General features: G+C 52.9%; 9 protein-coding genes across 9 annotated transcripts; 6 read left to right on the top strand and 3 right to left on the bottom strand.

The window, feature by feature from the left end:
• Positions 1-1,284: 1,284 nt before the first annotated feature.
• BBA_01858 (protein kinase, putative) lies at positions 1,285-2,359 on the bottom strand (the record flags this gene model as incomplete). The annotated part of the gene is made up of 3 exons (XM_008596955.1): positions 1,285-1,725; positions 1,774-1,983; positions 2,042-2,359. The coding sequence occupies 3 exons, from the start codon at positions 2,357-2,359 to the stop codon at positions 1,285-1,287; spliced, it is 969 nt and encodes a 322-aa protein (XP_008595177.1).
• A 2,307-nt stretch (positions 2,360-4,666) lies between these two features.
• BBA_01857 (uncharacterized protein) lies at positions 4,667-7,193 on the top strand (the record flags this gene model as incomplete). The annotated part of the gene is made up of 7 exons (XM_008596954.1): positions 4,667-4,743; positions 4,800-4,850; positions 4,904-5,504; positions 5,569-5,643; positions 5,939-6,092; positions 6,145-6,330; positions 6,385-7,193. The coding sequence occupies 7 exons, from the start codon at positions 4,667-4,669 to the stop codon at positions 7,191-7,193; spliced, it is 1,953 nt and encodes a 650-aa protein (XP_008595176.1).
• Positions 7,194-7,302: 109 nt separating this feature from the next.
• Positions 7,303-9,372, bottom strand: BBA_01856 (nucleolar complex-associated protein; the record flags this gene model as incomplete). The annotated part of the gene is made up of 1 exon (XM_008596953.1): positions 7,303-9,372. The coding sequence occupies one exon, from the start codon at positions 9,370-9,372 to the stop codon at positions 7,303-7,305; it is 2,070 nt and encodes a 689-aa protein (XP_008595175.1).
• A 332-nt stretch (positions 9,373-9,704) lies between these two features.
• BBA_01855 (brix domain-containing protein) lies at positions 9,705-10,952 on the top strand (the record flags this gene model as incomplete). Its single annotated transcript, XM_008596952.1, has 1 exon — positions 9,705-10,952. The coding sequence occupies one exon, from the start codon at positions 9,705-9,707 to the stop codon at positions 10,950-10,952; it is 1,248 nt and encodes a 415-aa protein (XP_008595174.1).
• Positions 10,953-11,666: 714 nt separating this feature from the next.
• BBA_01854 (dTDP-D-glucose 4,6-dehydratase) lies at positions 11,667-13,093 on the top strand (the record flags this gene model as incomplete). Its single annotated transcript, XM_008596951.1, has 3 exons — positions 11,667-11,800; positions 11,873-12,408; positions 12,468-13,093. 3 exons carry the CDS (start codon positions 11,667-11,669, stop codon positions 13,091-13,093), a joined length of 1,296 nt encoding a protein of 431 aa, XP_008595173.1.
• A 793-nt stretch (positions 13,094-13,886) lies between these two features.
• On the top strand, positions 13,887-17,399 carry BBA_01853 (uncharacterized protein; the record flags this gene model as incomplete). Its single annotated transcript, XM_008596950.1, has 1 exon — positions 13,887-17,399. One exon carries the CDS (start codon positions 13,887-13,889, stop codon positions 17,397-17,399), a length of 3,513 nt encoding a protein of 1,170 aa, XP_008595172.1.
• Positions 17,400-18,020: 621 nt separating this feature from the next.
• Positions 18,021-19,386, top strand: BBA_01852 (uncharacterized protein; the record flags this gene model as incomplete). Its single annotated transcript, XM_008596949.1, has 5 exons — positions 18,021-18,070; positions 18,134-18,365; positions 18,451-18,636; positions 18,717-19,190; positions 19,258-19,386. The coding sequence occupies 5 exons, from the start codon at positions 18,021-18,023 to the stop codon at positions 19,384-19,386; spliced, it is 1,071 nt and encodes a 356-aa protein (XP_008595171.1).
• A 763-nt stretch (positions 19,387-20,149) lies between these two features.
• Positions 20,150-21,958, bottom strand: BBA_01851 (the record flags this gene model as incomplete). Its single annotated transcript, XM_008596948.1, has 4 exons — positions 20,150-20,213; positions 20,344-21,332; positions 21,466-21,614; positions 21,766-21,958. 4 exons carry the CDS (start codon positions 21,956-21,958, stop codon positions 20,150-20,152), a joined length of 1,395 nt encoding a protein of 464 aa, XP_008595170.1.
• A 2,555-nt stretch (positions 21,959-24,513) lies between these two features.
• On the top strand, positions 24,514-25,854 carry BBA_01850 (uncharacterized protein; the record flags this gene model as incomplete). The annotated part of the gene is made up of 2 exons (XM_008596947.1): positions 24,514-25,419; positions 25,486-25,854. 2 exons carry the CDS (start codon positions 24,514-24,516, stop codon positions 25,852-25,854), a joined length of 1,275 nt encoding a protein of 424 aa, XP_008595169.1.
• Positions 25,855-27,838: the final 1,984 nt, after the last annotated feature.

Here is a 27,838-nt window from a genome sequence, read left to right as displayed (position 1 = left end):
GGCAGGCGGCTAGGCAACCATACGTGCCACAGTATTTACATCCGTACTAGGTCAAGTTGATAGGTACCTAGGTGTGCTAGGCAACTAGGTAGGTAGGTACCTACGCGGGAGGGGGGTGTTTTCTGACATGCCCTCTGACATGCCCTCTGACATATTATACGATCTGGCATATTTTTTAGGCGTGTTATAAGGAAATCGCACTTTTTAGCATATTAAAAAAACTTATGACATCCTATATAAGAAGCCTAAATAAATAGTAAAAACCTTTACTAATATTATATCTACAAGAATCTGTCCGAGGGCATGTTAGAAAACACCCCCCTCCCGCGTAGGTACCTTAGGGATCTACGCAGTTGGCAGGTACCTATGTCATACCCAGGTAAGCGCAGTGTGGCGCTAATCAGAAGCTTCCTACTTTTCACTCTGCCTTGGCGGAAATCTTCTTCACTACCAGCTTCGAAACAACAAGATCCTTCACCCCCAATCCCGTCCCATATGGATTTTCATCCAATTTTACAAGGTCATCTGTCACTATGACCTGTGCATGGCGTAGTGCAACACCAGCAACCTACCACGACACCAATAGCTACAAGACATTGCTGCAGCAAGCTGTTTCCCGCTAATCACCCGTAACGTACCGCAGATTTATTAGCAAGGCTTAGACTTTATTAGTGAAAGTGCTTTCTGATACATTCTGTGAAGCTTTCCATCTCGCATATCATGTTTCTGGCACATACTTATCGCGACAAACTTGTTCTTCCTGGCATTCCTTCGCTGTTTCCCGCATTAGTTGTTGACTATTCATCGCAGTCGTGCCGCCCAGCAGACTGACCGACCGGCAGCTAGTAGTAGTAGTATACCATGATACCTCGCTTTGGCATTCTCGCGCCCCTAGGGACTTAGTCGCCACAGGCTACATGTGTCCATGCCCGCAATGCCCGTGATACGGGTCATGATAAGCGACATCAACGTCCCATTCAGCAACATAGACAACATCGTGTCTGGGACCTGGGGCAACTGGAAATGGCGGCATTCGGGGTACTCGAAATGACGGCACTGGCGGCACTGGCGGCACTGGCGGCACGACAACTGGCAGTGCTCCTGCAAATAGTGGTCCTGCAACAGGTGGTCTCGACCTTCGCAAACTTCTCGACCTCGAAGGATTGTTCTCGGCGGATGGCATGTCGCGACCTGAATCTACGATGTTCTGGGATCTAGATCTCCCGGATCTCATTGCGTCCCTGCCAAAGGCGAACAACTATTAGTACGGCACACTGCAAACTTCTAAATCTGAGCTGACCTATGATCAGACTGGGTCATCCACGGATGTTTGGCCGCCGTGGTCGAGGTCAGTCGCCGCCAGCCATCTGGCTTCATCAAGGCCTTGATGAATTCTTGTCCGTCTCTTGTGACGCAATATCTGTCGAGCATATCGGATGGAAAACCTGACTTCCCAGTACAATATGAGAGAGCCTCCTGCATGTTGGGAAACGGTACTGTGCCGGTCAGTATCTTGTAGACTACCGCGCCAAGTGACCACATGTCGACAGCAGAGGTGTAAGATCTACCGTGATCAATGATACCCAGGGCTTCGGGAGCAGCGAACCCAATGGTGCCTTGTCCCTGCGTATGTAGACTTGTTGACAATTCATGTCTTCGCTTGCTAATGCCAAAGTCCGCAATCTTAACAAACCACTTTGGTCCTGGTTCGACGACCATCATGTTCTTTCTTTGTCAACCAAGTTCGTGCAGAGTCAAATAGGTTACACTTACTCCAGGCTTCAGGTCGCGGTGAGTAAAGCCATTTTCATGCATGAAGCCAAGGCCCTCGATGATTTGGGCAGTGATAAGCTTGGCCTCCTGCTCCGATAGCGGATGGGCGAGATGCTTTTGCAAATCTCCATGTTTAAGGTACTCCATCGCGATGAAAATATGCTCCGACGACTCGTACCATCCATATGATTGCACGAAACAGTGCCTGAACTTTCCGACCATATATGTTAGTATGCCAGAGTGATGCCCTAGATGAGTGGCCACTTACCTTTCCGTGCGAGAACTTCATCACGGCCTCGAGCTCCCTTGTGTAGTCAACCTTGTGTCCAGAAATAGTCTTCCTAATTGTTTTTACGGCTCTCAATTTCGTTACAGTTCCGTCATCGCATCGCTCGCGATGGACTACACCGAATGCTCCGTGGCCAAGTTCTTTGTCGCGAGTCCATATCTCCACCCGGATTCTTCGGCGAGTCGTTGATGAAGAACTGTTGTAGAAATGTTTGGTGTAGTTGGAGTGCACTTCAGCTTCGAGTTTGGCGTCAGCTACAATATCCGGCAAGGGTTCGGATGGCTGTCGTCGGTTCATGCTTAACACTGTACTGCGAGATGTCTGTAGTGCTCAGCGCAACGCCACCCTGAATGACAAATCAAAGAACGGGTAAGAAGACTTCGCCGACAGTATGAAGATTGTGTAGCTTTTTGTTTCTCAGGGAAGATTGAAGTTGGTGAGAAGACAGGCTGGGGAAAGCAGCTGGTGAGGATGAAGCAAAGAATAAGAATGGCGGGTGATAGTGAGCTGCCATGCAGGAGGTTGGGCAATCATGAAGGAAACCCCGCATCTTTGCTGTTAATTTCTGCCCAGTTCTAAACCTTCTTGGCGCGTACGCCTTCTACGGTGGGCTGGTACATACAACGACAGCAAGAATCATCTTGCCATTGTGGAGGTCATTCAGAGCGACGCTTTCTGCGTCTTACGACAATCTGTCCTAGACTTCATATGAAGTGATGAAAACCTGAACGAATATTTGAACATACGTCGATTAAACCTAATAATGTCTCGACTTAAAAACGCCGAGCACCTTGCTATCTGTCAAGCTGGTAATGGCTCTTGTGGGCACCCACGACTTGTCTCTCACGCATGTAGGTACGTTACCCGAAATAAGCTTGACCATTGCCACTAAATGTAGTTAATATATCACACATATGACACATCACTCATCTAAGTATATCACGAACAACAGTGCGCGGACTCGCACGTTCAAGAAAAGGTCGTTCTGATAGAAGTGACGTGGCACGGTAGCGGAAGAAAGAAAACGGCATCGATCGGTGCGCTGCTCATACTATAAATTTACGCCATTATGAAATCCTTGCTGATTTTCTGCAGATCATGCAGGGAAATTTGATGGCAGCCATCACAGAGGTGAAGCCCGGTGCCGAAGAGTCGGGCCTCACCAGCGGCCTCCTTAAGCTGGATTGCGCATTGGCGCGCGAACCCTTTAACAAAATTATAGCCGAACTTAAACACTGGACAAAGATGTTCGATCCTAGGTGATATTCAACGAGAATGCTGCGATAGATTTCAAGCTAGAAAATAGGTCAGCAAGGCATCCAAGCTTAGTAGCTTAGCACTTATCAGGGCCAAGAACATACGCCGAACATAGGCGGAAGCTCAGCCCAGGACACTCATATCTCTCTAATTAAAGGCGGCGTAAAGCGGGAACCTGTGTAACTAGAGCATCCGCTGTTCTATCACACAAGCCATTTGGCGAAAACGATCCCGAAAACTTTTCCTAGTCGACAATGGCCTGCATCAGCAATTCAGATCACGCGCGCTGATGCGGAGAGACCTGCAATAAAGCCCCAGAATGCCGACCTGAAGCATTCAGCCTCGTGAGCTGCCAAGGACTCTGAAGCGTAAAGATTCCACCATAAAGCACTTGTCCATCATTGGCCTCATATTCATTTGCCGCTCGAGGACTTGGAGTTTCGAGCTTGCGCTAGAGCTCTTTGAACAGCACAGCTTCAGCATCACCGCCGCGCTCGCGCTCATAATACGCCTAGCTATAGCAGTCAAGCGATCTTTACCCATGGGGATTTGTGCACAGTAATGTTCGGCCGGAGACCATCCACGAGCGGAGTGCGCAGGCACCCGCCCCGGGGTCGGCATCCCTAATGGGTTTTGTTCAAATTCGAAGTGCTAACTTTCAATCTATGCGCAGCGGCAATGTGACATGACAGCGTAACCAATAGCATCATCCGCAGAGACAAGGTATACACATGCATGCAGGCTTTTGGATGCAGCACGATGTGTATTCGTTGGGCATCCGTTTATTGGAAATTGGGCTCAGGCACTCCTTTGTCGTTACTCCACTGGGACCGGCGCAATAATTCCATCATTCAGCTTCCAATTGGGTATGAGTGATGCCAAGTTCAAGCTGTATTGGTCGCTGCAGTTCGCCAAGCCTTGAAGAGCTGTCTCGTCAAGCACGTAAAAAAATCACTGCCCCCACGCAGGGAGGTCTACACGGCTGTGGTTCTAGCCGCCTTCCGTGCCTGTGTAGGGTTAATACCGATTTTGGAGTCCGGGAAATATGCGAGATGAAGATAAGAAGGCTGATAGGGGCACAGTTCATTGGAGATGTGTTGTTCAGGTTGGCAGAGATAGCCTAATTAGTCACTGTAAATAAGTACCTAGATAAGTTGATGAGAGCAAGAACACTTGGCTGCGGCGGCCCCATAATTCCAACTCTGACAGTAATTAGGCTGGCATGATTCTTCATCCTTGCATCCTGCCTGCCAGAAGAATTTTGTCAAAAGCAAACGACTCAAAATTTTATCCTTGAAGACTAAAGTGGCCCTTTTTGATCACACTCGCGTCTTATACGTTACTACTATGGCTTCCACTACTGGCGGGCCTGTCCGCAAAAGAATTGTTCATCACCTTGGATCACCCTTCACCACAATTACCTGGTACGTTGATTCTACCGTGTCTACTGATCTACTTCCTTGCTTAACATAAATCACAGGCCAGAGATATCTCAAGAAGATCAAGATGACATACTAGAGCTCCTCTGCGAGTGAGGCACCCGGCCTCGTAGCCTGCCGTCGCGAGTACTTACTATTTTCTCAGGTATCTCGGCCCAATCGGCAAGCATCGCCAGAGATGTATCAAAACTTCCAAAGGGAAACGAGCAGAAAAGAAAAGGAAACGTCAAGAGAAAGATGAGGACAAAACCACTTTCCCAATGGCAATGGCCGCTAATCTGCCAGTCAAGCCAGAGACTGCGTCGCAGGTGGATGTTGGCTTCAATTCCATTACAAGAGGCTTTCAAAATGCAAATAACGAAACGAGTGTGGATGGTGTTGTGGTAAAACGGCAGAGATATTCCATGGTTTTTGTCTGTCGTGGCAACCAATCTGCCGCGTTCAACAGCCATTTTCCACAGATGGTAGCCGCATCTTCCGCTGATGTCCAACCAGAGCACGCTACTCGATTAATAGGCTTCTCCAAGCCATGCTCTAGCCGACTGAGCAGCTGTCTAGGACTAGCGCGCGTTTCAGCCGTGGCTATCAAGAGTGACGCAGCGGGGTCATGCGCGTTGTGGGATCTGGTGAAGAAGTCTGTCAAGCCAGTGCAATGCGAGTGGCTTGACGAGGCCAGGAGCCTGCAGTATCGTCAAACCCAGATAGTTTCTCTAGAAACCTCTGTTGGCTCCAAGAAAACCAAGGTGGTAACAGCATGATAGAGGGCAACGGCATGCAACAGTACGCGGGACACTTGACAAGTGCATTCAGAGTCCTACACCTCTTGGTTCCCTTGCAAACTACTTCCAAATGACAAAGAAGATTGAAGTCTCCAAGGGAGCAAAAGTTACATTACTGTAATGTACCAATTAACTGGTCTTTTTTTCTGACAATATTCGCATTCCTTGCAAACGGCAGCCGCGGTCAAGGGCCCGCTGCCGGCCGCTGCTGCCAGCTGCCAGAGACAAACGCTTCCCGTCAACTTTTCTCCTTCACACTTCTGCAATGCCCGCTCACATCACCAGCTTCACTTTAAAGTCTGCAATCTCGTCGGCAGTCTTTACGGAGACGGCCTCTTCACCGTTACCTATTTGGCCCACCTGCAGCTAGAGCCATGGCGAACTCTTACTTCAATGACCAGGCAAAGCTGGCAGACGCTAGAGCTTTAGCTAGGAGTTTCTCACAGACAAAACCTCCCAAGTCTAAAGGAAATTCGAGGCCCAGGGCGCACTCCCAAGACCGAGATGCACAGTTACGCGGTGCAGCCCGTGCGCAGTTGACACAGTCTATCGTTCGTACGTGTTTGGGCCCTTTTATCAGTATGAAGACACTCTTACCCATATTTAGGACCCGGAGGCTTCAGCTCAACATCGACGACGAGTCACAGGCAGCCACCTCGACAGTTTCACGCGCGACAGGAAAGCACGATCTCTATGGCTACGTGGCAGGCGCGAAAAGATGCTCCGTCCATAACTGGCGGGCGAGGACTTGATTTTCTGAGCCGAAAAGATGCCTTGGTCAGCATTCCAGAAGGTAACTCGACAAAGCTTTTTCTGGCCCAAGAATAATCTAATCCTCTTGTTATAGTCCAGCTGGCTGTGGCTCCCAGAGCTGAGTTGCCACCAACTTCGTCCCTTACTGGACAGTCCCAATCCCTGGCCAACGCTGAAGCTCCCACTTCAGGGGTTGCGGGCTCAGTGCTTGACGAGTTTCTTTCGCTCATGTCACAGCAGGAGAAAGAACTGGCAAAGGTTGATCCTTTAATCGACCAACTACAGCAATGGCATCTACAATCTCCAGCTGAGGCGAAGTCCAATACCGTAGCATTGCCAACTGCGCCTCGAATTCATCCATCGTTTACTGGTTGGAAGAAAGCAGATGTCGAAGAAATCCCGGCCGCTACGGTTCCAATCACGCCGGTTGCTCAAAGCGGCCAGACAAAAGGCCAAAGTGGCCCTACCCATGTATCTGCTGTAGCTACGTCGAATCAGCCCTCTCGGCTACCGTTGGATGAGGTCAGCAATTGCTTTTCCAATCTTCGGGCAGATGCAGGTCTTGCGAGCCTCGAATCATCAAAACCGGTAGTACGTCTACCACCCACAATCCAGCAAAAAGAAAATATTCGACCGCCATCGAAGGCGTTGGAGCAGCTTGCGAGGCCACCGAGAACGCCAGAGCCAGCTAAATGTAATTGCACACCAACTATTAAGCCCCAAAAAGGACTCTCAGCATCTCGTTTTGCATCCGAAGAAACGGGAAACTCCTCATTCGCAAACAAGTTCTCGGTCAACTTGCAGATTGTTATCCACCAGGATTTCTGCCCCATGTCTGAGCGGCGCGAATCAGCACAACAGGCGCTACGGGCTCAAGCAGAGCCGTTCACCCCGAGATTCTAAAATAATCTAGTTGCTGATTCAGGATTAAGAAATGTGATAATAAGCTAGACCAGGCGAGGAGACATATGGGGTGTTTATGTTTGTATTTCGTGAGATAGCTTATGTACATCTATTTCGAGTTCATGCCTTTTACCAACAGCTGATGCCCTTCTCTTACTTTGGGCGAATAGTGTTTGCGCAAGAGCTCACCTTCCCAAACTGTCGTCGCAAAAGGATTGCTTCCCTCCACACTGTCGCTGACGGGATTAAAACGCCCATCACCCTTGCGTTCTTCGGTGTTCCACAAGCTGCGGACCTTTCTTCCATGTGTATGCGCAACATCGCCGAGCAGCGCCAACGTGCCCTGGCATGACTTTTCAGGCAGTTGCAGCGACGTGGTCATAAGTTGTTTCGTGAAGGCGGCAAGCCTCAGCGGGGGCACGGAGCGGATGTTCCACGGCGGGAGGAGAATCGCCGTGAGTGAGCGGAGGAGCAGGACGGTCGTGGTCTGCACATTGATGCGCAAGTAGCGGCCGGCGGCAAAGGTGGAGCTGGGGGGCTTGGTGTGCTCAAGATCGGGGTTGGTGGAAAGATCGAGGAGGGAGCGGTAGAGGTGAGTGGTGAAGTAGGAAAGGTCGAGGTGGAGTGCGTTGCGCGAGTTGTGGGCGTCTTGCCCCGCGAGGAGGGTGTGCGCGGTGGCGGTGCAGAGAAGCGCTTCGCGGGTGAGGTTGCGTGAGGGCTCGGTGTCGTCGCCCTCTTCGCTCTCGTTCTCCTCATCCTGGGCGGTCTGGTCGTCGGCGTCCTCGGCGCTGGCGTCGTTGATGCTGTGGCGGATCAGGTCCTTGAGAGCCTCGAGGAGATCACCAAAGAAGTCCTGGTTGATGAGCCGGGCGTACTTGGCGAGACCCTCGAGGACGGCACCCATGAGGTGCGGCTCGCGTAGCTTGAGAACGCGAAAGTAGCAGGCAAACACCATCTTGAGCGTCTCGGACTGCATGCGCTCGCGCTCCTCGTGACTGACGAGGGCGTCAGCCTGCGTCATCTCCTTGGTGATGGACTTTTGCTCCTTGAGCAGCTTGCGCTCGCGCTTGGTTCGGAACTCGCGCTGGTTCTTCTTGGTCTTCTTGAAGGACTGCGCGGGGCCGTCCTCGCCGTCCTCGCCGCCATCCTTATCGACGCGGTCCCTAGAAGCGGTGCCACGAAACTCAGAGAGCAGACGCAGCGAGAGGAACAGGTTGAGCACAGCCTGATCGACCTGGTACTCGCGCGATTTCATCATCTTGGTAAGCAGCGAGACGGCCTCCATAGTCGGACGGCCCTCGTCGTCCTGGCGGAAGAGCGTCTCGAGCGCCTGCAGGCACTTGCTGGCGTCGTCGTCGAGACGGCGCCGGCTCAGCTTCCACACGAGAATCTTGAGCAGCTCGGAGCGGAAGTTAAAGTGTGGCACTGAGGTGAGGAGGGTGCAAGCGCAGGTGTAGGCGACGTTGGAGACGCTCTGCATCCCAGGCTTCGCCCTGATACCGAGACGGGCGAGGCGGTTGAGCTCCTTGACGTAATGCTGGTAACCAGAGACGAGCGACTGCTCAAACTGACGTAATTGGCGGATGTCTTTTGAAACCTGCTCCTTTTGCTCATCTTCTGCCAGAGGTCTTATACGATATCCAGGTATGATATCCTTGAAAACGGCCATTTGCGTCATGAGCGCAAGCATCTGTATGGCTGTGATTTCCGACTCGCCGTACTTGGCCAGGGCCTTTAGCGAAGCGATGTTCTCCTCTGGATTTTCATTGAGGGCCATGGCGAGTTTGGCCATTTCCTCTTGTGCCTCGAGAATTTGCTGTGATTCGGGGATCGTCGGTGCTTTTTCTTCCTCCTCCGCTTCTGGCTCCCATTCAACGTCGTCTTCGCGGCCCTCGAGCCATTCGGTGTCGCTCTCGACCGAAACGTCGTCGCCGTCTGCATCCAAACTGTTCAAAATTTCCAATCGACCGTCTGCCGTCTTGATCGGTAGCTTGTTGCTCTGTTTAGGCTCCTTCTTTTTGCCCTTGCGCGGCTTTGACTCATAGTCTTGCTCCAGGTTCCAATTCGAAGCGTTCTTGAAAAATGCTTTCTGGGCATTCTTTACGGCTGCTGGTGCGCCGTCGGTGACCTCAGCAGCCACCTGCGCCAGCTTTCTTTTTTTTGAGCTCATTGCCGCCATTTCGTGAGGCAAGATGTGCTCGCCAGACAGCTGAGATTGCACCTTCGAAAGAACTGCTCACAAAGACTTTTGCCCGCCTGGTTACTAGCAAAAAAGCTGCGACGGACCGCACATAGTGGGCTCATTGTTGATGTTCAGGGCCAATCAGGTATTGAGCCAGGCACTCACCGCCAAAATTTTGCGATTTTCTGCCGGATAAACTTACCTACGCCCCTCCACTGCCAAAAATTTGTCTAGGCGGTCGGCTATTGACTTTTTGAGTGTCGACTCACCGAACGTCGTTTGACTTTTCTTTATTCAGGGCCGCCAATTGCGAGCTTGCCGGTGCAAGCATGGATTTTCAAAAGGCCCCAACGCGAGCATTGAAAGTAGCCAACAAAGTCAAGCGAAAGGAGCTCTTTGTGCAACATAAAAAGGACAAGGACAAGAAGCGTCGCGAAGAACGACTTCAACGCAAAAAGGAAGAGGACCGCAACCCCGAGCTCAAGACCGCCAGACTCGCCAAGAATGCCCCAAAGACACTGGATCAGAAGCGTGTATGGGACGATGTCGACGATGACAGCTTGGGTGTTATTGTAGACGTGGAGAAGCTTAAGCGCAGACGGTTGGAGGAAGCCCAGGCTGAGGAGGAGGCCGCCTTGAACGCTCCGCTCGACCAAAACGACGACGACGATGACAACGATAGCATGCTTGATAGCGACGATGAGGATGATGAGGGCGATGAGGCTCGCGAAGCCGCTCTAGACAAAGCGCGGGCAAAACGCGCTCTAAGAGACAATAGTGCGGCCCCTTCGACCACGAGTACCAATTTGGACCTGACGCCGTCGTCACTGGCTCTCAAGTTTCCTACACTCTTTACCGATATCCCACCGCCAACGCCCAAGATTCTCGTCACGACATCGTTGAATTCGACGTTGCATGAGGAGGCGCACCTGCTCACCACGCTCTTCCCTAACAGCAACTACATTCCCCGTTCATCACATCGCTACGGCCACAAGTATTCTCTGCGGGATATCTGCAAGTTTTGCATCGGCAGAGATTACACCGCCGTTGTCTTGCTAAAGGAAGACTCCAAGAAACCCACGGGCATGTCGATTGTGCACCTGCCGTCGGGCCCGACATTTCACTTCTCCATCTCCAACTGGGTCGAGGGCAAGAAGCTACCTGGCCACGGCAACCCGACCAACCACTACCCCGAGCTGCTCCTCAACAATTTCAAGACGCCGCTCGGCTTGCTGACGGCCAAGATTTTCCAAACACTGTTCCCACCCGCGCCCGAGTTTCAGGGCCGCCAAGTAATTACGCTGCACAATCAGCGCGACTACATTTTTGTGCGCCGCCACCGCTACGTGTTTCGCGATAAGCGCGCGACTGAGAAGAGCGTCGTCGCTGCCGACGGCGAGAAGATGAAGGGCGTGGAGCAAATCCGTGCAGGTTTACAGGAGCTCGGTCCGCGGTTCACGCTAAAGCTAAGGCGTGTCGACAAGGGCATCGGACGCGCGGGCAGCGAAGGCGACGATGCAACGCAGTGGGAGTGGAAGGCCAAGATGGAGAAGGACAGAAAACGGTTCAATTTGTAATTTTATAGCGAAGCAATGCCAAACAACATCAAGAAAACTGTACTTGCACCTTTGGCTGACGTTTTACAATAGCGAGCGGCTGCAAGCTTGCCGTGGAATGGAGCGCAGTCAATGACCCAATTGAGACAAGGAACATGCAAAATGACCTGCATCCGCTGGTCAAGATATCAACACATAATACAATCACTAATAAGAACTTATTATTGCAGGTTAATATTTCTGCGGTGGTCGCGAGCTTACGTCTGCGCTAGCCTCAATACAGTAACTGCTTAAGAAATCAGCGGGCCAGCCGTAGCTGGTTGACAAGCCACTCGAGATTATTTTGCTATCCGTAGGCGTTGGTTGTTTCGTTTTTATTCTCGTTACTGTTGTACAAGTCTCGAACATAACGAAATCATGTGCTAATATTTGGGGTCAAAAAAAGCATTCGATAAGGAGGATTCCAGCCGCCCCGTTTGCATCGCCGAGGCTCTGAGTCAAGACATTGAGCGTAGCCGAGTCATCTTATGCGACAGCGGAAGCAGCTGATTTTTCTGCCCTCACGAGCCTCAACCAAGCCCATGACGAGGTAGAAGGAAACCCAAATAATCGATTGCCGCAAGAGTCAGGAGACTTGGGGCTGTCGGCGAGGGACTACACTGCATGCGCCTTGGAGGCTTGTCCAGCGCCGGGCCTTGGACAAACACGCGGGGCAGCTCGCTGTAATAGCTTACTATGCACCACCAGCATAGCGACGGCGGCGATGGCTGCCAAATATGGAAAACGGCGCCTGTTCTCATTGGAACGACACAGTTTGAGCCAAGATCAGATGTGCGCAACATCATGGTGACTGGAGGTGCCGGCTTTATGTGAGCTTTCATCCGATCCTGTCTGACATCGCGTGTCCCTTCAAGCCGTGATACTAACTCGGCCACGCACAGCGCCTCGTGGGTTGTCCGGCATCTTGTCATTACATATCCAGATGCCTACAACATTATCTGCTTTGATAAAATGGACTACTGCTCTTCCATGAACAACACGGCTATTCTTGCAGACCGTCCCAACTTTGCCACGTACGTGGGCGACCTGACCCATCCGCACGAGGTCTTGAACTGCCTGGAAAAGTACAACATTGACACGGTAATGCACTTTGCGGCTCAGTCGCATGTTGATCTGAGCTTTGGTAACTCGTACAGCTTCACGCAGACCAACGTCTTTGGGACGCACGTACTGCTAGAGTGTGCCAAAAAGGTGGGCATCAAACGCTTCATCCATGTTTCGACCGACGAGGTATATGGAGAGGTCAAACATGACGAGGACGATGTGCACGAGGCCAGTATACTGGCGCCGACGAATCCGTACTCTGCGAGCAAGGCTGCCGCCGAGATGATGGTGCAATCGTATCAAGCGAGCTTCAAGCTGCCTTGCATCATTGTGCGGAGTAACAACGTCTATGGACCGCATCAATACCCAGAGAGTGAGCAGAGAATCTTGCTTTCTCATGGCTTCACAAGCTAATCATCCAAATTTTTCTAGAGATTATATCGAAATTTGCTTGTCTGTTGAACAGAAGGCAGCCAGTCGTTCTTCATGGAGACGGCAGTCCTACCCGGCGCTACCTCTACGCCGGTGATGCTGTCGATGCGTTCGACACCATCCTGCACAGTGGCCAAACAGGGGAAATATACAATGTCGGCTCCTCCTCCGAAGTTTCCAACATTGATCTGTGCGCCAAGCTGCTCTCTGTTACGGGCATGGTTGACGGCACCGACACCGACCCCGCCGCCATTATGAAGAAGCCCGCCTTCCGCACATGGGTAAAATACACGCACGACCGGCCCTTTAACGACTGTCGGTATGCGGTCGACGGATCTAAACTGCGCAGGCTGGGTTGGAGCCAGCAGACAAACTTGGACACAGGTCTGCGCATCACGGTGGACTGGTACCGTCGTTTCGGCGAGACGTGGTGGGGAGACATTAGCCACGTGTTGACGCCGTTTCCAGAGGTTGAAGGCGGCTCTATAGTGCCGGATCTGTCTCACAAAATACACGATGATCCAATGGGGTCGGATGAAAGATCACAACCAGGCACGGTGATGAGAAAGGAACAGGCGAGGAAGATGAATGGTGTGGCAGCATCTAGAACGGAGCTGAGTCAATGAGACATGGCTTGTTATAAACTCGAATAAATCAGAGAAATTCCGAACAGAAAACGTTAAGTTTCATTGACGTCTTTTGAATGTCGCCTTTTCTAATAGTTTGCATGCCTGCTTTAATTAGAAGCACTGCTAAGACTGGCAGAAAGTCAACAGAGGCTGGCTTAGGCTAGGCTAAGCTACCATTGTTTTGGGGACCTCGGCCGCTATTATTGACATGGCAACTCACAGAATTCAGCGGGAAAGGAGTCGAAAGGGACGAATGTAGTCTAGAATTGGAAAGCAAAGAAAAAAAGTAGATGGAAAATGGAAGTGGCTGTTCAGCATTCGCCCAATATTTTTGTAATGGCCGTGTCTGCCTTGGCACACACACACCTGTCCCTCTTAAGCTGTCGCATACCGTACGGGGCCCATTTCTGCTTTGCTCAACATCGACTCACGCCACAACAAGGCTGCTCATCTTGTTTAGCACCAACACATAAGCTTCCAACCACGCAACGCCCTCTCTCTGCAGCGCGCTCGTTCTTTACAGACTCGGCGGCAAGACACAGCCATCGTTGCGGGAGTTGGCGCTTGCTCTACGATGCGATTGACGACAGCGCGATAGTCCACGTCACACAGCCATACTTGCAGATATGATTGCTTCGGCTTCTGCCCTCGCCTGGTAAAAAGCTCGCGCCCGTCGCTGCTCTCGGCGAGTCAATCTCAGATTGCGCTGGCCAGTCTCAACAAAGAACCGATCTCCAACTGCGCTGGTCAGTCCCAACGAGGGACACAATCCCAGAGACTGACCCCGAAAATGCTGTCGCATCTACGTTTCCACCGGCGCGGGCCGTCCAACCCGGCGTCGCCAGCCGGCGACCAGCAGCCCTCTCCGTTAAGCAACGCCAACTCGCCCTTTACACCCGATGCCGTCTCGTCTCCGGACACGCAGCCGCCGACCTCAGCCACATCTCTTGTTCCACCGACGCTGCCGCCCATCACGCGAGTGACCTCAGACGAGTCCCCGCCCTTGCCCGACTTCTCCTCCGATGCCTATGCGCCGCCCGTCGAGCAGCGCATGCCACCGCCTGGCCGCTCACCCTATACTACTGATTCGGGCTTCATTGGCGGCGTCGCCTTAGAAAACTACCGACGTGATTTGCGGGCGCAAAAGACGCTCGTCACACCCGAGAATAATACCGCGCGGCAGGTTGAAGACCAGCAGCACCGCGTCAAGAGAAACCCCGCTGCTGCTGGTGCACCGCCGGCTGTTGCACCGAGACCAAGTATACCGCCGCAGAGCTTCTCCAAAGTCCCATCGCACTCTTCCATCTCGCCATCTGAAGGTGGAATATCGTCGCAGCCGACCGGTCGCCGCCCGCCAGGCCGGGGTCTTACTGGCGAACTCACGTCGTCGACGACCCCCGTTACGATCACCCCCATGGAGCCTCACAAAGCGAAGAAGGGCTTACCCTTTCTCAAAAATCCAATGTCCACGCTTCTGATGCGGCGAAAGGCAAATCAAAGCGTGCCCGACGCCCTACCGATGCCTTCACTACCTACTCGAGAACCCGAGCCGACGTATGATCCAAGAATCAAGGGCACTCGCATACACGACTTTAGTGCGCCTAGGCGACGGAGCATCCCACGAAACGAATCTCTGCAAATAGCAGTCGACCCCTCCGCCACTGAGCATAAAGTTAGGCCAGGACCTGCGCCGCCTCCTGCCCCAATGCCTGTGCCCGCACCACTACCCGAAAAAGCGCCAACACCTGAGCCAATCACTCATCAAGACGTTACACCAAGCCATCGCCGAACAAGCCAGAGTCCTCCTTCTGCTCCCGTTTCAGCCGTACGGAATGGCTCTTTCAGAGAGCGGATGCGCAGCTCCAGTGGTTCTTCCATGGCTGGCTCTATCCAGTTTGAGAACCTTTCTAGTATAGCCGAGGACAATGTTCAACAGGTACCTGGATCTCTCCGACGTGTCAACCCGTCAACACGGACAACACGGTCTCGCAATGTATCTCTATCCGAAATGTCGAGTAGAGACACGATGGCATCATTACCGAAACATATGAAAAGCACAAGTTCTAGGTTCAGCTTTGATATGATAGGAGCTGCCAAACAGGAGAAGATTCTGGAAGAGCGACATCGACAACGGCAATTGGAGAAGGGCGAACCAGAGTGCGATGATCGACGAGACTCAAGATTTGATGAGTTTGATGAAGATGGATTTGATTACGATGCCATGATGGAAGACGACGGGCTTGAAGAAAGGATACCCGGCGTGAATGCAGACTTTGACGAAGAAGACGATTATCTCAATGAGACACCATATATACAGGAGGATCAACTCGATGCTCACGAGGATCCTGATAATGATCAGCAAAACTTTTCCGGATTTGTCTTTCAAAGATCGAACCCCGACTCGGCACTCCCTAGTCCATACCTACCAGGCCAGATGCCTCATACCCCTCGAGATGCGCAGGGCCAACCCATCGGATCGGCGCTCACCAAAGACACACCGACGACGGCTACCTTTCCCTTGTCGGCGGATACCAACGTGAACAATATGGATCCGGCATTCGCGCAACAGCTCTCTGCACTCGGTATTAGCGAGCAGACACCTCTGGAAGAAGAGGAAGGAACTATGGATGCCAAGTCGAATGCTCCGAGGCCGGTTCCAGGGGATGAGATGTATTTCGATGACGGCATCATTGGCTATGAAGACGAATTTGCAGAAGATCTCGCCGCCGGAATCGACCCAGATGATGAGCCTTTCGACGAATCCATATTTGATAATGATGATACAGATCAATTCGGCCGCCCAGTTCCAGGAGCATTTGCTCATGCTCAGTCACTACGTCAAGCCATCGGCCAGCCCAAGAGGAGAGAGTCTGATATGACCTCGCGCTTCTCTGCTCAGTCAGGAATTGCACAGTCTACTGCGCATACCTCATTCAGTGCAAGCATGCCTGAAGGAGCACACGGCGGCAGCTCCATGATTTCGCCGCTAGGCAGAGTGTCTTCAATGATGGGGGCACCAACATCGCCGTCACATCGCAAGATGGCAGCCTACCAGGCCGCCCTGGCTGCCGCTGCGCATGAGGCTGCTGCTTCTGGCAAGTTTCAGCGTAGCGCGTCACCCGTACCGGAAGATGAAGAGGAGGATGAATACAGCACAGAAGAGGTGGAGGGTATTGAGACGCAAGAATCAACCGTAAAAATCGAAGATGATGTGGAATACGCGCCCAAGCAGGACTTTGGCGATGACTTTGGCTACGAGAACATGGACGATTTCGAATTAGACGATGATGCGATTATTGCGGAAGCCAATGCCAGTGCGCTAGCAAATGATTCAGACGGCTGGTATGGCCAGGAGTTTGGCTTTTATGCAGCCCCCGCGACCCAGCATCATGGATCATATAGCTCCACTACCTCTGGCGGTACCGAATATCAGTACGCAAGCGGTGGTTTCTTCGGGCCACGCAGCGACTTGGCGCGATCCGCCAGCGGTCGCCTCATCTCTCGCGAACCAAACCTCACTCCCATCACGGAACGTTCTGAATACTCGAACCGAAATTCGATTATGAGCATGGGCTTGCCGCCTATGGTAGGCGGCACACCAACTATGCAAAGCCCCGGACTGGCGCAGCTAGCCATGATGTCGCAAGAGGGTGATGATATGACCCTGTCTGCCTTATTGCGTCTCCGCAACAAGGCTTGGGGCGGCTCGCAGGCCAGCCTGTCCTCTAGCCGTGATGGCTCACCAAAGTCGGAGAGAGGCGAGCTCCCGAGCTCCCCATGGACCGCCAACCTTGCCGGAACCTCCATATCAGGGTACACACACGTGCGGCAAAACTCGCTTCTCTCAAGTGAAGGTCGTGATTCCGAGTTGGGAAGTCTGCCTCCCAGTCCGACGCTGACAATGGCCAGCGCTGCGCTTAGGCCGCAGGCGCAGGCCAACGCCTTGGCTGCATTACAGCAGCAAGCCAACCCCATCCGCGGCAACTCGGCGCCTGCGACATATCCGGCTCCTCGACCGCAGGGCGGCCAGAGCGAATCTGCACCGGTGTCGGCCACTACAGGCAGGAACTCGAACGAGTGGAGCTGGTCGCATGAGCTCGCGAACTTGCCCATCCGGGCCGTGTCGCTGTCGAGGAACGTCAAGGGGCACCGCCGCCAGCAGGGCTCGACGGACAGCATCTCCTACATTATGGAGGAGGAAGACAATGGTGAGGCGCGTTGGGTCATGGAGAGGCGACGCACAGGCGATGATAACGAAACGGAGCTTTTGGAACGAGAAATCATTTCTGGTGGGCGCATATGAAGACCGGCATGGGAGCTGTCATAGTAGATGTGTGCGCATATCACCTACTTGGTGAAGCTGCATTAGCATTGCAACAACGTAGCATTCCCCTTTCTTTTCATGAATATATATATAAATATACCTGGCCCATTCGGCCTGGTTTCTTTTTTTTTTTTACTGAATGATGGCGGTTTCAAAGTTAGATGCTTTTCGCAAGCAACATAGATATGAATTGAGCAATCAAGACTGCAGCTGAGCACATCATGTGTATAATTGGAGCTTCTTTATCCAATGTCTTCGAATCCCCGGCGTCTAATCGAGTCGTAGGCGCTCGAACTGCGATGATCGGTCAATGGACAAGACTGCAAGCACAGGGACATGGATGCGGAATCCTGGTTATCGAGATCGATTCCATTCCCCAAAACACACGAATGATGAGCACAAGTACCCAGGTAAGTGTTAGAAATAGCTGTGCAAACGGAGTTTCTGGCCGTTGCCCTACCTATTTTAGCACCTTCTGCCAGGTGGCGAGTGCCACCGCCTGGCGTGCTTCAAACAGAACATCATTCTCACTTGCGGCACGTTTCTGCCTTTCCATTCGCATCATAGTCCAGTCTCCCGAATTCCAGCTTAAACATCACCATGAGTGCCCAACCCAGTTCCAGTCGAGGCGTCCCGACAGCTCCCACTCGGTAAGTTTCGTTCCTCGTCATCGGCATCGTCTCAAGACCAACACAATGACCCTTGCTATCTAGATTCCGCTGCAAAGTCGGTGGGGAGTGGAAAGACCTCTCCGAATTTTCCAACGCACAGCAGAAAACCCTCCAATATCTCTCCGCCGGCGACCGGCGCCTTGATCCCGCGCACTGCGGGATGACATGCAAGCAGCACTCGGCCGGATCGCGGTCGGAGATGCGCTGCGATGTCTGCATGCTTGTCAAGCCCATTGACGAATTTAGCAAGAACTCCCGCCGCAACGGCGAATACGTAAGTCGCTGTCATTACTACTATAACGGGCATGATGGTGTTGTCATGGTCGTCCACATTCTGACACTGGCCTTTTTTTGTCTAGCAATGTCGACGCTGTGTGGCCTGGACCGAGATCCAGGAGCCTGCTCTCACTCCCGGGCCCCTGGAAACGGGCCATATCTCGCCAGAAGAGGAGCAGCAGCAGGCCCTGAGGCAGAGGTTCCTCCTAAGTCAGGACTTCTTTCCCGACGACGACGACGACGACGACGACGACGATCTCATCCCGCAGGTATGTCTTTAACGTAGCCATTTTTTGGTTCTTGTCGGAAAATCAGCCTCAAGACTAATCAGGCCGTTATGAAAAATCAGGCTCCTATTACGGCCTTTGCTTCTCTTGGACTCAGCGAGGAGTCGTGCCTTAAGGCTGTCGGGTCCGCCAAGTCCGCGGCCATTGACGAGTTTTTGTCTCGCGCTGACGACGCCTCGTCTACCCGCTCGGTTGTGCTGCCGCCGCATCTGCGCACCAAGTACAAGGCTGTCAGTGAGGCGGCTTCATCCGCATCGTCCACGGCGGGCGATATGTCGCTACCCACGACACTGCTCGAGAGCGACTCAGACACCGCGTCCATTGTGAGCCGCTCGTTCAACGCCTGGGGACCAGACGGTGGGCTGCAGCGGCGCTTCGCGGATTCCGTTGCGTCGTCGTCGGTGGCGGGATCCTCGCACGCTGCCACATCGGTGACCGAAGAGGACGCCAACGTCGTGGGCGACTGGTCTCGCGTGGGTGCGCCGAAGACGGCCGGGTTGCCGAAGCGAAAGGGAGGCTGGCCCAAGGCTTCAGAGGTATGCTGCATGATTGGTGTGACTAGACAAATCAGATTGCACCGGCGTGCTAATTTGAACACTATAGAATAATCGGCTGTCTGTCGCGGAGCTCCGGCAGGAGAATGGTGATGTGCATCAAGGGTACGTGCGGCGGGATATCGATACGCAGAAGCGTGTGCGTCCGCTTGGGTACGATTCCGAAGACTCGGATTAAGAAGGGAATTTCCGCTAAGTGGAAGTACTCTGTCTTTTTCTGGCCTGTCTTTAATTCGGCGGTCAATATTACACGCATTTGATTAAAAGTCATGATTCTCCATTTTGCAGCGCTCGCTCGGTTTCTAGAGCCGAGCTGGCTGATAATATACGCCAACTAAATTACATTTTGATACCTTGGAAGCCAAAAGTGAAGAAATGAGAGAGAAAGAAAAGCCAATGTGCCTGAAACTTGTCATGTTTTCCGAGGCAGATTGGCAAGAAAAGCTTGAAGATATGAAAACGTAAAAGAAGAAGAAAAGACCAACGATGAACCCCCAATGCTGTGTGGTTAATTTCCGAATCCTTCAAGTTGCCTACCCCGAGGCGACTGTAACCTGCATAGCCTCAAAAAAGAATTGTTGCACCCGCTTAACAGAGTTTTGAAAACAAATGCCCAAAAAGGAAAAAGAAAAAAAAAAAGAGACAAGAGGTGATTTAACATGTTTTTTGATGACAAGTCACCCCGCTTGACCGAATGGCCCCTCTTCCCCGCGTGCCACTTCCTCGCGCCTCTACCACGCCGAGAGACGCTCGAACCGCGCCTCTCGCATGCCGGCTTACAGCTGCCGATCCTCGCCATGGTTGTAATTACCCGGCGGCGCATTGAGGACCGCCTCGGCGTCACCCACTTGCTTTCGCTCCGTCACCTCGCGACGCTGCTTATCCTTGAGGCGCTTGCGCATAACCAATGATGGGCTGGACGCACCCGCGGCGTTTAATTGCTATTGCAGAGGCTCGGAGGAGGAGGACAGGCGGTTCAGGTGGAGATAGACGTCTGTGCCATATCTATAAAATTACAAAGTTAGCGGCCAGAAATCAAGTTGTGAACCATTTCGTTGTTTTCTTTTCTCTCTTCTTTTCATCTACTCCTGTTCGATCCATTTGGGCTGGTTGGGGTTGGTGGTTTCAAACTTACCCTTCCATGCTAATTAGCTTGAGATCACCTCCAAAGTAGCGCGCGTACAGCCTGGAGATGGGCAGACCGTAGCCAAAACCAGCCATAGGCGCCTTGAAATCGCTCTTATCAAAGTCCGGATCCAGATTGGGGGTGCGGTCGACGGTGGTGTACATGTAGGTCCAGACGAGCGGAATGGCGCTGCGGGGAATGCCGCCACCCTCGTCGCTAATCTTGATGGTGATGTCCTCCTTGCCCTCTGCGACAATGACCTTTGTGACGGGAAACTCTTGCTTGTCCATGCCGTGGGTCTCGACGACGGCGCGCAAAGAGTTTTTGAGAGTCTCAAAGAGCATGTGGGAGAGATGGCCGGGGACGTACATGAAGTCGAGATTGGGGTTGCAGACGAGCTGGACCTTGGGAGCCTCAAAGAGGCCGTAGTGGTCCTCGCAAACGAAGCGGGCATTCTCAATGGCCTCTTGGGCGAGGTCCTGGACATTCGTCTTTGTGCAGATGACGCCGACGTAGGTAGGGTCGCGGTGGTGGCTCTGATCGGTGAGGGCGATGTGCTGGCCGAGGAGCATGCGGATGCCTATGCGGGACATGTAGAAGCGGTCGAGGAAGGACTGTATGGTGCTGTCAATCTGGAGGCGTTGGCGCTTGCGCTTGTACTCTAGGATGCCCTGGGCCATGGTGGTAACGACGCCGTCGTGGCGGCGCTTGATCTTGTGAAGGGTCTGGGCGAAGCGCTGGTTGTAGAGGTGCAGCTCGGCGGGCCAAGCGCCCGAATCGTCGACGGTGGCATAGTAGCGACGCGAGAGCGACTTGGCCTTGCCGTTGCCGTTTGTGCCGTTTGTGTGGCCCCAGCCAGTGGGATCCTCGTCGATGGAGGGGTTGGGCGTGGCCTCGGAGAGCTGCTGGTAGCCGCCCATGAGGGCGTGCCGCGAGGGCTTCATTAAACGATCTCGTGTTTCCTTGTCGAGGTTGGGGCGGGGCAGCTGTGTGATTTCCTGGGTTGGGGGAGTCGCCGTCAGCGAAAATGATTCGGAGGGAAATGCGTGAAAATGGCGGTATGGATAGTAGAACAGAGGAGAATAGTAAAGGAAGAAGTTGAGGGTTGAATTGCGGAATTGGGAGACTCACTTCGAAAGATTGGGCATACCAGTCTTTGACCTTGATAACCGAGGGCATGTCGTTTACGCCATCAGGCAAGTCTTCCAATTCGCGGACTCTGTGGGCTAAGCGGATGGGTAGCTCCTCTGAGAGGAATTGTGAAGCTCGGAAAAGGGTCCCTAAAAGGCATGAGTTAGAATCCAGGTGGTGGCGTGGTGTTTTGTTCGAGCGCACGCAGGCTATAGCGGTAGTGGTGCGCGCGTGGGTGGTTGCAGCATCATCACCAAGTCGCTCGTAGCCGGGCCACGCCAAAAAAAAGAGCCGACTCACCTGTGGACGGCTTGTCGCCAAACTGGACCATCTGGCGCAAACTGACGCCAGTAGCGGGAAACTGTGCATAGTGACGGATGGTGTCCATCAACCTCTCAGAAGCCTTCCAGGACATTTCGGGGGATTGCGAGACGGGAAGATAGGTTTTTGCGCGGTAGTAGGTGTCGGAGAGAAGACGACGGAGAAGACGCATTGCTGCGGTCGAGGGAGGACCTGGCGGCGCGGCGAACCGGCCCCAGATTTGCGGGAGAGGGGAAGTCACGGTGGCGTGCGGGCGTCACAGCGCGCAACACCCGCTATTTTGGTGGTAAAAATAAAATGAGCAAAAAAAAGAGGGCACTAAAGAATTGGGCAGAATTGCCGTGACCACTGAAAGAGGTACCTATACAAGCACCGGTTTGGGCGTGAGTCAAAGCTGGGGAGCGAATCGGAGTGGCGGGTCGATGAGCTGCACCCAGAATTGGGGTAGACTTGCTGTAGCTTCAGCCTGTAGGGTTGATGCTGCTGGCCTGTGACTGAGGTGTGGTAGTGTATACCGGCGCTGTATCGGCCGTTGCAGTGGTGTATCGGTCTAGTATCGGTGCTATCGTGTGTTGAATATTTTAGAGTGACTCGACAGCCGAGGTTGTAGTTTGATCTCGAACACTGGGATGACGTCGTGGTCTCAGTCGCTTTGGGTATTTCAGACCAAAAATGTTCGGGTTAATTGGCATATGAAGATTACCAAAAAAAAGAAAAATTGACGAGATTGACACGGGAATCTCACTTCTTTTTATTCATCAAACCGTCCACACTGTCGCGTGTCTCCCTCACCTTTCTAGTCTACTTTTACGTGAGAAGAGGGGACCCCCCCGGCCCCTCCTTGAGCCAAGCAGATGAGAGAGCCATCCACGCCCTCTCATGACGGCGCATATTCGTTCCTGTATCATTACTTGTCCGCAGCACTCTTCTTACATGACCTGCGTCTTTACCATACTGTTAGCTTCGTCAGGGGGAGGCTTCGTGGGGCCGCCGCGAGTGTTAGTGCAGTACGTGCAGCGTGCTAAGCGGACTGATTGTCCACTGACATGCCGCCGACAGAGCGCTGCTCCAGTTCCTGACCACGCCTCTGAGTAAGACGGTAGTAATAACCCGCGTGAGAATCTGACTATCATTCCCAAGGGCCGGCATTGGCATTGGCATGAAAGCATGGCAACAAAAAGCGTAATTCCATGGTTTGAGATAGTTTAAATATGGTAGTATGCAGACGGGGGTAGATTGCGCCATGTCTCAGCTTGTGGAAGGAGAGATGCGAGGCATGCTGGCATGCTTGTGGTGGCACGGAACGTGCAAGGGAAATTTCATGAGACTGTATCGAAACAATCCCGTCTTATTTTGACATGAACATATTACGTCCAGCGCCATCCGCCATCATACTATGCTTGCGAGCACAGTAGCGTCGATTGATCGTAGTTACTTTCCTAGATGGGCTTTGAGAGCCGCACCAGATTCCATGTATTACTGCTGGTGCTGCGCCTATCAATCAAGATGCTAATACAGCACAGTCAGCACATGCAGCCATGTGCAGGTCCAACATCGTTTTTGAAAGCCCGACCGTTCATTGATTTCCAGTTTCCTTACCATGCTACAAGTCACTCGCTACCCAACCTCATCTTTCATCTTTGGCTCGACCTGGAAAATCCTGGAGCTCCAACTTGACCATCGAGGCTCCAAGATGTCGCTGAGCCGACAGTCTGGCTCGCCGGGCCCTCGGTACTAAACATCTTTAGCGGGCGGGAAAGCTGTAGTGAAACCAGAGTGCATCAGCCGCTAGTCCGTCTATGGCTGACGACTGCAAACGGCTGCGTGCTCACTCAAACAGGTACCGGTTCAGCGAAGTCAGGCATCAAATCGCGAATTTATCTCCCAAGCTGATCATGATAAGGACTGTAATTTGCTCAGCCGACTCAAAATTATCATGCCACCATGCAAAATACCTGCCTGTACCGTGTACATGACCGAATGGTACTCCTGCAGTGTTGACACTGCAAGCAAGCAATGGCCCATGGCTGGCAGCCCCCAAGCCGCCAAATCCACCCCACTTGCCCAAGTTGGACCAATCAGTCACATGTTGTTTGTCGTGCTTTTGCATCGCCTCCAACTCGGTCCTCCGTCAGTATCTCGGCCATCTCGGCGCTCCTCGGACTCTCAATTCTGTCATCTGCCCACCAGTTTGCCAATCCCTGTCCGACAAGCTTCATTGTACGCTCGTCGCTCGGTACATGCAGCCAGTTTACTGGCACACATCTCCCACCAATCAACTCACCCATCTAATCGCCAATTTGTCGCAGCCTCGTCGCCCAAATAGTCTAGTCGCGTCACGCTTTCGCCGACCGTACCAAGTACGCACACACATCGTTTGATCCTCGTCTTCTCCACGAATTCGACGACTTGAACAGTCTCACGCCACCAAGCTCCCCCCCGGCCGGGATTTAGCGCCGCACTCTACTCCACGGCCGATGCAAAGACCACTTTTTCCTTCGTCCCAAGAGGGAGAAAGTGACATAGCTCTGCTGCAGCTCCAAATCTTGACAGCCTCCGCTGCACCTCACATTGGCGGTGTGTTGCAAAACAAACGAGGTTGGGCACTGACCGGGCGGCTTCAACGCGCAGAGTAGCGCCCCCCAGCCCAGGGAGAAGTGGACTCGAAACTTTTGGTAGAACACGTAGACAGACGAAAACAGTGGTCAGCGTCTTCTCTTTTTGGCTATGGAATGGCTGAACGAGGAGTGGCAGCAAGAGGAGGACTCCGACAACGACATGCACGCAGTACAAGCTCTTCACCACCACAATAGCAATAGCCCGCATCACCACCATGGGGCCAGCTTTGGCAACGGTTCTGTAGCGCTGGATCGCCGCAGCATTGCCGGCAGCAGCACCAGCAACGGACCCGCGCCCAGCACCAACAACTTCCGAAGCTCTTACGACGGCTATCGCGATGCGCCTCCGCCCACCTCGCCGCCGCCGCCGCCGCCGCTTGTTCCCTACAGCCAGTCCAGCCCCAGCGTCGTCTCCAGCCTCAACTATTCAGCTCTTCCCAGTGGTTGGAGTCCGCTGTATCGACAGCCCTTGTCTCCGCCGTCCCAGGGCCAGGTAGCCACCGCGATTACCCGCGATGCTGGCAGCAGCAGCCGCAATGAGCTCGCCCGCCGTCTGACATTCCTCGCGCAGCGCCTCACATGTGGTGGCGACGTCGATGAGCTGGCTCTCGCTGGGCAGCTCGAACAGATGGAAAAGGCCGTCAGCCCGCCGTCCTCACCAAATCCGCGACGGCGACAGCTATCGCCGCAGCAACAGCAACGGCAGGGTCCAGCCAACAGACCGTTAGATCCTCAGACGCCCGGGTCGCCACCGCCCAGGAGCGACACCGACTCTGTGCTTGGCTCCCCGCTGTCGATGATTCGATCGCAGTTTTCCGACTTATCACTGGCATCTATGCGCGAACGCGAACGGGAGCGCGAGCAGGAGCGCGTCGCCGAGGAAGAGCGGGAATCACGCGCGCGGACTGGCATCGCCGAGGCGCAAGCCAAGCAGCTCATTACCGAGGCCAACAAGCTCAATGAGGAGCTGTCGCAGGTCGCTGAGAACCTCAAAGCGAGGCAGGAAGAGATGGAGGTATGCGCGTGACCATTCACCCTCGCAACCAATATGAGCAAGATGTCCGCTAACCGTATCATGCAGCACATCAACAACCTCCTCATCGAGCGTGCCGAGAGAGCGGCGGAGCGCATCGTCTTTTTGCAGAACCGCGTCTCCTACCTGGAGCAGGAGCTCGACGATAACGATGACGAGCTCCAGCACCTGCGCATCTGTCTCAAGGCTGTCGAGGTCCAGCTGCCGCCCAACCCTGACCTGGAGCTCCAGCGCTGCATCAACGTCTTCAAGGAGGATTTCCGCGAGCTTAAACGAAACCGCGCCAACCGCTGCGCCAGCGTCGCCTCGTCCCAAAACTTTTTTGCCTCGACGCCTGCGACGCCCAATCCCGGGCCCAAACGCGCCGCCTCTTACAACATGTATACGACACCACCATCACGAAATGATATGAGATGAAGCAACTTGGTTCTTATTTTATTTTTCTCGACATGATACCACGAGTACGAACAACCCACGAGTCTTGGCTTTTTCTCACGACTGTTTCCTTGATTTTTTTGTCTCGATAACTTTGTTGAACTGCATCGATGGAAAAGTTCTTTTTAGCGTTGAATCTTTTCTGAAACACGTCGGCAATGATGTCCCGATATGTTGAGGATTTTTTTAGACTGCCTCGAGATGGAGGTTCATTTTTGTGACTCGACATTATCACTTTCAGCTTGAATTTCTTTCTTCTCCGTTTTGATATTGTATACTGAAGCAAGCGTGTTATGCAACAAGACAAGCGCTGTAATTTGAACTAATGTAATTCATTTCGAACCTAGATTTGGTGCAATTCAAGATGGACTTTTCTTGCTCTCTCTCATCCTTTTTCAAGTTTCTCTTGTAAAGAGTCACGAAACTTGTGCTCGGTGGACGTCTTTCTTGGCCTGACTACTACATCTTGTCTTTACGGCGCGAGGCCTAGAGGGTCAAGGAGGGAGCCGCTAGTTTATTTGAAGAAGGATTACCTGGTGCCCTGGATAGAGCGCAATGACTTGATTTACCAAAATGCCAAAGTAGCGGCAGACCAGACGACGTCAAGGGGCAAAAAAATATTCACTCAGCTCAGCGTTCCCAAAGACGAAGAATGCGTAGACGCCGCTTACGACGTCGAGCGCGCTCTGTTTGATTCACGCCCTGTCAAACATATGCGTGCATTCATACACGAACGCCTTCCTCCCTGTCATCCTCGATGTGTGGATGACGGTGCTGTTGACGGCGAGCTGTAGCGGCATAATGTTCTCGCTCCGGGCCGTCGCCTTGCTTGCTCGTCCTCCCGGCATCCGTCCGGGTGGTGAAGTTCCAAGTTCCCCCTCCCTCGTTTGTGTCAAACGAGTCGATAACGACAAATCGCGGCGTCGCAGCCGTGCTTATCTAGTGCTTGGACTGTGAAATCGGGTCAGCCGAGGTGCAGCAGGCGGGTTGCTGCTGCCGAGCGGCGCGGCAAGCCCGGGTAATGATGATGGAGGTGTCGGCACCGGCGTCAAGCTGATATGAACGGCTAGTTTGCCGGAAATTGTGGTGTTGAGAGAGGGGCAGCCCGGCGGCAAGCTCAGTCTGGAAAACGTGCTCCTGGCCGTTGGGCGAAGGGTGAGGAAGACGGGGACGGCAAAAGACGATGAGGGGAATGGCGTAGAATTTGTCGAGGTGACCAAGGCCGGTGGCAGAGAATGATGACGAGGAGATTGCTTCGAATTAGGGAGACAAGCCGAATAGACGGCATAATGGATCGAAAGATGAGAATCGAACTGGTCGAGGAAAGGGTCGTTAAGGCCATTGACGTACACGACAGGCTTGCTCCGGCTCCTACTCATACTTGAAGAAGGCTCGACGAAACAGCGAGGCTGGTAAATAAATACCGGTCAAGAATACCATCTGCTCAATTGATGTGAATTTTTCTACTTTACTACCATTGTTTTCTTATACAAACAGCACGACCCTGTGATTCTATCATTATGAGTCCCATGTCTCTAGTCCGGTATCGTGCAAGGTTGGATTTACAAAGCGCCGCGCTCTCATTCTTTCCGCAACAGCATTGTGCACTTAAACATGCCTTTGCCAAATATGAAATTTCGTCATAATGAATCTCGCCACCCGCCACAATCAGCCAAAGTTTTACCCCGTACTTTTAAGCTGCCAAGATGGCTGTAGGCCCGATGGAGTATCCCAGGGCGCAGCGGAGAGCCCGGCGGTCATGAGGCTTGTTGTGGCGTTTGGAAGGGCTTCTGGGCTCACTGAGAAGAAGGGTTCAGTTCGTATTAAGTAAATCTGAAAAAGGTATGAAGTACCCCCCCGTTTTTTTTTCTTTTTTTTTTCTTGAGACGGCCGGGGATGAGTGATGATTGGCGGCTTTCTTTCCGCATCTCGAGCACATACAAGGGTTTAAGAAGCTGTTGTGGTT

This window comes from Beauveria bassiana (genome assembly GCF_000280675.1).
Source record: "Beauveria bassiana ARSEF 2860 unplaced genomic scaffold BBA_S00004, whole genome shotgun sequence".
Lineage (NCBI taxonomy): Eukaryota > Fungi > Ascomycota > Sordariomycetes > Hypocreales > Cordycipitaceae > Beauveria > Beauveria bassiana.
This window is presented reverse-complemented; position numbering and strand designations above follow the sequence as displayed.